Source organism: Alosa pseudoharengus, unplaced genomic scaffold (assembly GCF_046254945.1).
Source record: "Alosa pseudoharengus isolate Yale_2024_CS ecotype anadromous, Long Island Sound unplaced genomic scaffold, YU_APseudo_1.1 YU_APseudo_1.1_scf_5, whole genome shotgun sequence".
NCBI classification, from domain to species: Eukaryota; Metazoa; Chordata; class Actinopteri; order Clupeiformes; family Clupeidae; genus Alosa; species Alosa pseudoharengus.
The window spans coordinates 17457146-17466707 of record NW_027468837.1 but is presented as its reverse complement, the minus strand read 5'-3'; the positions used below and the strand labels follow the sequence as shown (position 1 = coordinate 17466707).

General features: G+C 43.0%; 1 protein-coding gene across 1 annotated transcript; it reads left to right on the top strand.

The window, feature by feature from the left end:
* The first annotated feature begins 1416 nt into the window (after positions 1 to 1416).
* nmur3 (neuromedin U receptor 3) lies at positions 1417 to 5020 on the top strand. The gene is made up of 2 exons (XM_076269159.1): positions 1417 to 2278; positions 4629 to 5020. The coding sequence occupies exons 1-2, from the start codon at positions 1417 to 1419 to the stop codon at positions 5018 to 5020; spliced, it is 1254 nt and encodes a 417-aa protein (XP_076125274.1).
* The last annotated feature ends 4542 nt before the right edge of the window (positions 5021 to 9562 follow it).

Genomic DNA, 9562 nt, shown 5'->3' with positions numbered 1-9562 from the left:
GACTTCTTTGTCCTCATACCTCATGAATATATCTGTTCAAGTTCATGCAACAGCACCCCCCCCCCCACACACACACACACAGTGTCCCCAATGCACCCCCCACCCCCCAAACACACAAACATAGAATCAAGCAGTGAGTCAATAAATAAATAATGCAATTAATCAATGCAGAGCATATGGGTGTGTGACACTGAAGCCCCTTTGGCCCTAACGGTTCTCAAGATATTCACAGAAAACTCTGTTGGTATACGGTCACTAAATGTACACATAAATTAATTTATTGTATGGCCCCCCATGAACAAAAGTCCACAAAACTTGGCATGCATTCATAATGATCCTACATATTCAATTTCCTGCAGTTTTGACCATGTCAGCCAGAGATATTGTGATTAAAACACCTAATTTTTTGCTTTTTAATTTTTAAGTAGGTGGCGCTATACATGAATTGAGTGGTAATAGGATGGGTTGACATGGCCCCTTAAGACCAACATACAAAAAAAGGTGGTCCTCCTAGGCCCTAAGGTTCTCGAGATATTCACATGTCCGGCAGATGTCCGGCAACCTACAGGCCAGTTGGTGTACAGTAACATGAATTAATTTATTGTATGGCCCCCCATGAACGGAATTCCACGAAACTTTGCGTGCATTCAGAGGGTGTCATAATGATCCTACACTTCCAATTTCGTGCAGTTTTGACCATGTTAGGTCACAAATACCTGCTATTACAACACCTCATTTTTAGTTTACAGATCAAAACGAAAAACAATGGTTCCATGCTATTCTTGTGGGGCTACATGCCCACCAAGTTTCGTGCACCCCGGTCTTTCAGTGTCCCGGGAATCCTTGACAGAAAATTGGCCATGCGAAAAAGAAAAAAAGAAAAGAAAAATCTGACTAAACCTTTATGACCGCCGCTTCGCTGTGCGGTGGTCATAATTACACTTACCACAATTACCACGTTACAGTATTACCATAAGTGATCATGTAGATAAGTAAGGAGACAGGTGAATGCATAATAACGGCTTTATCTTAAGCTATAAAATCTGTGTACATAACTGAATAGATGCTTTACAAGAAGTGATACTTTGATTTGTAACTCCTTATTAATGATCGCCTGTGGTCATAGTTGTCATCAAATGTCATGAAGTCTGCAGAGATTTTGGGTTCACCTGCAATTTCTTATAACAAAGTGAGAAGGTGTGAGAAATGTGACAACTGTTAAGTCCTAATTTTCCTTCGTCATCTTATGTTTTTGTTTTTGTCACTTTGTTCATGAAAAATGCACTATATAAATAAACATTTACTTACTTACTTAGGTGCCCCAGACAAGCCCATTGAGTCCCAGAATGCATTGCTGACCGCTCCCAGCATTCAATCGCCCTCCATTCACTCAGTCTGCCTTTAACCCAGAACACTATGTCCACCAGCCGCACTAAGGATTTCTTTCTGAACATGTCAGGACTCAACAGCAGTCTTTACAGCAACACCTCGGGGAACGACAGCGTGCCTGACCCTCCGCTGGAGGAGATCATGCTCCAATATCTGGGGCCACGGCGGTCGCCCTTCTTCCTCCCGGTGGCCCTCACCTACCTGCTGATCTTCATTGTGGGAGTCGGGGGCAACCTGCTTACCTGCACGGTGATCGCCAAGCACCGCAAGATGCGCACGCCCACCAACCTGTACCTGTTCAGCCTGGCGGTGTCGGACCTACTGGTGCTGATCCTGGGCATGCCGCTGGAGACGTACGAGCTGTGGCAGAACTACCCGTTCCCTTTCGGTGAGGGTGGCTGCCTCTTCAAGGTGTTCCTCTTCGAGATGGTCTGCTTCGCCTCGGTGCTCAACGTGACGGCTCTGAGCGTGGAGCGCTACGTGGCGGTGGTGCATCCGCTGCGCACGCGCTACACTGTCACCACTCGCCACGTCCAGCGCGTCATCACGGCCGTGTGGCTGGCCGCCCTGCTCTGCGCCCTGCCCAATACCTCGCTGCACGGCATCTACTACCTGGAACTGGACAGCGGACCCGTCCCCGAGTCGGCCACCTGCCACATGCTCAAGCCCCTCTGGATCTACAACCTGGTTATCCAGGTGACCACCATCTCGTTCTACTTCATGCCCATGACTGTGATCAGTGTGCTGTACATGGTGATCGGCGTGCGGCTGGGCCAGGAACAGAGGTCGCGGGGGAGTGGTGGCGACTCGGGGAAGAGTGGCGGCTCCGAGGTCAGCTGGACCATCCACGTGGAGGGAGGGAAGAGGCGGCAGATCACTAAGATGCTCTGTAAGTTAACTTTTCTCTCTCACTCTCACTATTTCTCTTTGTCTCTCGTTTTCTTTCACTCTCACTCTCTTTCTATCTCTTTTTCTCTTTCAATTTCTCTTTCTCTGTCTTTCTCTTGCACTGAAGCAATAATAGGGTGTTCAGATTCTGATAGAGGGTTTAATTCATTCCATTTTGCAATGCCATGCCATACCCTGTGGATAGGGTTGCCACATGCACTGGATTTCCCAGGATTGTTCTCTTTTTTGAGTGACTGTCTCAGATAATTAATAATATTTCCCGGTTTTTGGTGAAAATGAACCACAGACCCAGACCCCACTTTGTAGTGCGTAGTGCGCCTGTCCTAGTTGCTCTGTAGGCTAAGAAAGGGACAGCAGCAGGGAAAAGAGTCCAAAGCGAGTGTGTGTGTTTGCGTCAATGAGTGCATCAGGGCAAATATAGGTAAGAAACTATAGGAAATGTTTCAACATTGTATTCACCATGTGCATCACGAATAAGGGCACCAAGGGACAGAGGGGGTCCCAAAATGTAGCCAATAAATAGCTTTACTGCTAACTGCTTTTCTTTCTTCGAATGTCAAAATGCACCAACTTTGTGTTACATGCAAGGATGATCATGCAGGAGCATCTGCGCACCAGAGAGAGATAGACTGGCAGGTTCCAGGTGTCATTGTTGATATCCCCTTTTAATATATGAAATGTATAACTGCTTTTAACAACTTAATATTATGCATAGTATTGTTAATATTGTGTTATCAATGTGGCACAAACAAACAAGGCTAGAGTTTTTGGATTAGCCTTATATCTTACATCCATTTCCATTTCTTATATCCATTTCCTCCTACAACAGGACAATGACCCAAAGCACACCTCCAAACTATGCAAAACTATTTAGCTGGTATTCTGTCTGTAATGGAGTGGCCAGCGCAGTCACCAGATCTCAACCCTATTGAGCTGCTGTGGACACAGCTTGACCGTAAGGCACGTAAGAAGTGCCCATCAAGCCAATCCAACTTGTGGGAGGTGCTTAGGAAGCATAGGGTGAAATTTCTTCAGATTACTTCAACAAATTGACAGCTAGAATGCCAAAGGTCTGCAAGGCTGTAATGGCTGCAAATGGAGAATTCTTTGATGAAAGCAAAGTTTAAAGGACAACATTATTATTTCAAATAAAAAGTTTATTTCTGACCTCATGACTATATTTTATATTAATTTTGCAACTCATTTGATGAATAAAAGTGTGAGTTTTCATGGAAAACATAAAATTGTCTGGGTGACCCCAACCTTTTGAACGGTATTATACGTCCCATGCTTTGGACAGGATTTTACAAAAAATAAATAAATAAATAAATAACTTTTAGTTAAAGTAGAAGGTCGAATGCACCCTACCCAAAAATCCATCCAAAGTCATGAGGGTTTGAAAGACAATCGAGTTTTGTTAAGATGGTATAACAATATGTGGCTTTGTATTAGTTACTTTCATGGCTGACTTAACAATATAAACGAATGGGCACACTCAATTTATCACTGACACTTAGTAACGACACGCTAGAGCTCTAACACTGTTGAAATGAATGAGCTTAATCCTTAAAGGAAAATTCCGGTATTTAGCACTTTGAGTCCCTTTTCTGGTGTGTTTTGGATGAACTAGAATGGTGGACACCGAAATTTTGACGATTGGTCCTGTCTCTCCCCCCCCCCCCCATAAATGCACAAATAGACTGACACTGCATCACTGCATTTCTTACATCCAGTAACTATATGCATGTGACAATAAACTTCCTTGTATCCTTGTATCCATTACTGAAACGGAGAGGATGGAGGAGCTGTAAGTAATGCCTGCAGTTTATTGCTCCTAAATGGCTAAACAGTTATCATTGAAACACCATTTAAAGGGAATAAACCTCAAAATGTTCAAATGTACAACCAAAGCAATAGTAGGTTAAGGTGAAGTCATTGAGAATAAGCTCAGCAATACTTTAGTTGAACTCAACCTTGTGCGCCATTCAGAGTGCATAAAGCTGGCTTTCATTGCACGCAAATGGGCAAACAGAGTAAGAGATTAAATATCAGTCTAAGTCAGAGTGTGATTTGTGTTTGTTTATATTCATCTTTTAACTCTAGTGAATTAGACTTTAGTTATGTCTCCTCTACTCCCCAACCACATTACCTCACCGTCTGTCCTCTTGCCCTGTTTTGTTGGTGTTTTATTCTTTATCTTTCTATGTCTCTCACGTCCTTCTTGTCTCCAATCTCGACCATCTGTGCCACCATCTCTTTTAATTTGCGTACCCCCCTTCCCGCTCTCTACTCACTCTCCTCCTCTCTCTCTCTCCTCCTCTCTTCTCCAGTTGTAGTGGTGGTGGTATTTGCCATTTGCTGGGCCCCCTTCCACATTGACCGGCTTCTGTGGAGCTTCACCACGCACTGGACGGACTACATGCACGGCGTCTACGAGTATGTGCACATCCTGTCGGGCGTGCTCTTCTACCTGAGCTCGGCCGTCAACCCCATCATCTACAACATGCTCTCCAGCCGTTTCCGCGAGCGTTTCCGCGAGCTCGTCTGCCACAAGGGCGGCGGCGCCACAGCGGCCTCACGCAACAGCTCGCCGCCCATCTCCAAGATCCTCAAGAGTGCGTCCTGCTCCACACACGTGTCCAGCAGTGGACCCCGGAGCCGAGCCCGTGACACGGCCTCCACCAGCGGCTGGGAGCACGAGGACGAGACCACCTTCATGTGAAGGACCCTTGACTGTGGAGACCACCTTCATGTGAAGGACCTGTGTCTGTGGAGACCACCTTCATGTCAAAGACTCATGACTGTGAAGACCACCTTTACTGTATGTAAAAAGACTCATGACTGTGGAGACCACCTTCATGTGAAAGACCCGTGACTGTGGAGACCATCTTCATGTGAAAGACCCGTGACTGTGGAGACCATCTTCATGTGAAGGACTCGTGACTGTGGAGACCATCTTCATGTGTAGGACTCATGTGTAGTGACTGCAGGGCTGTGCAGAGACCTTTTGAGGGGCAGGGGCTCAAATTCAAAAACGGGCACATGGAACAAGATTTGTTAACAATATATCAACATTATTTTAAAAACTGAATTAGGAGAGAGGAGAGTTAAGCTTTGGAGAAGCACAATTGTTTTTCGCCTTATTAACTTCATTCTAGGATGAATGGAGAGAATGACACTAACATGTGTATGAGAACTTATAGTTTAATTTGATACCCTTATCGCCAACAAGCCTTAGAATTGATCTCAATACAGAGGATACAGCAGATTAATCCATTGTGTTAATTTTATTTGTAAAGCTTACACCTTAAAGGTTGTATCAGTGATGGCAGACCCAAAAAAGGCCCAAACATAAATTATCACATTCATCTAATCTTTCCTAATGATCCGCTAGCTGCCCGCCCCATAAGCAGGCCGTCAAATAAACGTGTCTCTGTAGGCAGCCCAGGCTCTGAGATCTGTACACAAATACAATTGTTACCAACAAGTGTTGCCAACCACTCAAAGGCAAAATAAAGTGTTCCAACCAATAACCGACGAGATGCGCATTCAGGAGAGTTTCAATTGCACGGGAGGGAGGGGGAGGGAGCAGCGAGCTACAGTAGCTTTGTTTTGTTTGAATGTCAACAGAAGTGATGTTACTCTGCCATCGCTGATACAACCTTTAAGTTTGACAGCCCTAAAACATAAACCTTCAAAAACAACTTTTTTTTCATCACATTTGCTCGCGGACGGGAAAATTAAGTAGGGAGCCTATTTCTTATCAGCCTACCTGCCTGCCTATTAGGCTACTACTAGCGCCTCGAGGAGTTGCTTGCGTAACCTAGCCTACTGCCAGAGACAGAGTGGACATGAAACCGATTTGCCCATGTGGCCTAGTAGGTTACTAAATACCAGAGTATACATGATTCAGTATAATGATGCATGTTTTCCCTTTCCAATTTCAAAAGGTTTCCCAGGTTAGCTGCTGCTAGCTGGTATAGAAAGGAAACCAAGTGGTAGCCAAGTGTAAGTCAATTCAGTTTAAAATTATGCTTGTTGAAAAGCTTTTGCTGGCAAACACATAGGCTACTTCAAAATGACACTAGAAAACGAGATTAATGTTACCGTTTATTTTTCAACATCAGCTAAATTGAGAAAACAGAAAAATGAGGCACTCCTGATAAATATAAAAAGCCTTTAATCAAAATTGGCTACATGCCAAAGCGTTTCAACTATACAGTTTTCATCAGGGCATGCCAGTCACAGGTGAGCACATTTACCAGGTAGAGAGGTGTGGGAATGGTCACATGACCTAAGTCCCACCCCCAAACCTTAACAGCAACGACTAGATAATTGAAAATACTAATTATCTCATCACAGCCAAACACTTACTGAGCTGTCCCAGGGACCCCAAAGAAGACACCAGTGATTGAATGCAGATAGTAGTGTTTGCACAAAGCTATTTTCTGCACTTGAATATTATTATGCATACACATACCAAATACATACTTACTATGATATGTCTAAAAACAAAACCAAAAGAGCATTAGAACAGACATACCAACATTACTAAAATGCCCTATAGAGAGGGTGAAAAATCCACATCATCATTTAGACCTGGGAAGGTGGTGGCTTTATGTTTTACGATCCACCAGGTCTCCCTCCCTTTGAAGATGTCGAAGCCTGTCCCCACCACTTACATTCCTAGAAATGACCTTTAATGACCATTGGGGGGGGGGGGGGGGGGGTAGGATTCATACTTCACAGATCTTATCAGCTAAATTGTTTTGGAAACAGACTGTCTGTAGTGAGCTTATTTTGCTTTTCGCCATCTCTAAAAGAACAACAATAGGATGCGCATCTTGCAGGCAAGCAAATGTGAAAGGTCACGTTGATAGCCTATGATGTCACATACCGGCAGCAGCGCAGGTAGACGAGGCTACCAACTTTACTTCTATATTATTTATTTTACATTTTTTTTATTCTTTATCCCCCCCCGCACGTGCCTGCATGACCGTGAATGAAGATGATCTCCATTAGCTTGACTGGTTGATCCTCGCCTTCAGACACTGGATGAAGGTGTCCAGGCCTTTCTTAACTCCACCACACTGCCGTTTCTAGAACCTGCTGTATATTTGCTTCATGTTGCCTTGGATAAAACAAATATAGCTGAAACCTGTGCCATTGATTCGTGACATGCTGCCTTGAATACAATGCAAAACATTACAATCATTACATAACAAGGACCGTTATAGAAAATAATTCCTGCCCACTGCCATAACTATTTACAACAACTCCCCTTTGTGTCGTGCGAAGAAAATCTTATGCTGAGAGACAATGCACAGTTTACAACCTCTTCAACGGAGACCATACCCAATTGTATTTATTTTTTAACTTGTATGTATGTATGTATATGTATGATATATGTTTATATTATTAATTGCTGCTGTAACACCATAATTTCCCTTTGGGGATGAATAAAGTAATCTATCTAAAGTATCAAATATCTATCTATCTATTACAACTGACACACAGGCTGGTGATGACCTTATTTGATACCCTACTAGCACTCAGCTGCACAGTGTTTCCTCCAAAATTACCTTTTGTTATTGGAGTGGGTATCCGTGCGAGAGTATCGAGGCTGGACTTCACACAGATTTCAGGTCAAATGAAAAATAAATGTTGGACATGACAAAAGGAAAGTGTCTTCAAATTGTAGATACAGATTGAGTCTTACATTAAATGTATGGAGTGCAATCATCTGATTATTTCAGAGAGAATGTATTGTGTTATATAACATTATTTGTCAGATGGTGTATTTATTTTCCCCACTGTATTTTTAATATAATGGCTTGATGTCGATCTGCTCATCATGTGGATGTACTACGTGTTTTTGGGTGTGTAGATGATTCAACAACTGTTTTATACATCATGATAAACTGTAAGAAGTCTGTATTATACTGTATGAACTTTTCAAAAGACTAAGTTAAAAAAGGCTAAAAGATAAAATAACTTTGCTCATGGCGTATGACTCTTCATTCAAATGCTAATGATCAATGCACTTTCTTAATGCTAATGATCAATGAACTGTCTTAGCTACTTTTCAAGTTTGCTCCTGTTTTCTGTGAGGAGCAATGGAAAAGCATTGTTAATTTTGTCATCTTCATGTGGGCTTGACCCTGTTTGGCCTTTATACCCAGAGGGTGATGAAATTTGAAATTTTGGCCATGTTGCCATTGACAGTTATGAGATGATGGGCTTGGATGATATTATGGGCTGTCATCCTGTGTTTTGTATGGAAAGGTGCCTGCCCCGACCCTCCCCCCCCCCATGTCCACATAGCTTCCCTCGCATCCCCACAAAGAGAGAGTAATTGCTTCCATTGGGAGCGAAGGCATCCAACTGATTTAATCAAACCATAAATCTCTACCTCTGTTTATGAGGATGTTTCATGTTTGTTTGTTGCCTGGTTATCGTTGCCTGTCATTTTGTTGTGAGTGAATGTGTGTGTATGTGTGCCTGTGTGCGTATACTGTAAGTGGGAGATGAAAAGACAGTGAGGAAAAAGGAACACCCAGGGGCTGGTGGTCACAGTTGTGTTCCTATGAGGCTCAGTTTGACACTAGAGAGTAATCAACAGTATGCATATAAGAGTGAGCGGATGTGTGCAAATGGAGTGGGTGAATTATTTTGTGTTTTTATTTTGTGTTTATTATGTGTGTGTGTACATGTGCTTTTCCACATGTTTGTGTGTGTGTAGACATGACTGCACTTTTGCAGATGCACATTGGCAGGCAGACAACCACAGCCAATCCTTTCCATATTGACTTCTCATGGGAGGGTTCCTGGTCCCAAAATTAACCAGACAATCAGATTATAAACCAAACAATCAGTGGCAACTAAGCCCTAAGTCAAAATAATTGCCAATATTCTGTTGATTGATTATGACAACATTATGATCAGTTGGACGATCCTACAGCATTCATCCACAGATTAAAAACAAAACACACTGTCTTCAGAGGAAGACAAGCATTAGTATCAAAATCACCTGTGCGTGGTCTAGACAGCAATTTGTATTTGTTTATTCTTTTCAGCAGAGTCATGTCACATTAGCACAGGGTGTATGGGGGTAAAGTGTAATTGTTTGTTGATGCACTGGTGAAAGACTAGAACATGTGCCCTTCTCAAATCAGTCAGTTCTACACAGGAATTGGACAGCACAGAAGGCTCTGTGCCAAAATGGTGAGTCATGCAGAGTCAATTTGATGCGCTGATACAACTG

Bases quoted from the DNA above. Each gene is read 5' to 3' on its own strand.
- nmur3 (XM_076269159.1), top strand. From the start codon at position 1,417: ATGTCCACCAGCCGCACTAAGGATTTCTTTCTGAACATGTCAGGACTC. The intron at 2,279-4,628 runs GTAAGTTAACTT...TCTCTTCTCCAG, and splicing joins GCAGATCACTAAGATGCTCT to TTGTAGTGGTGGTGGTATTT.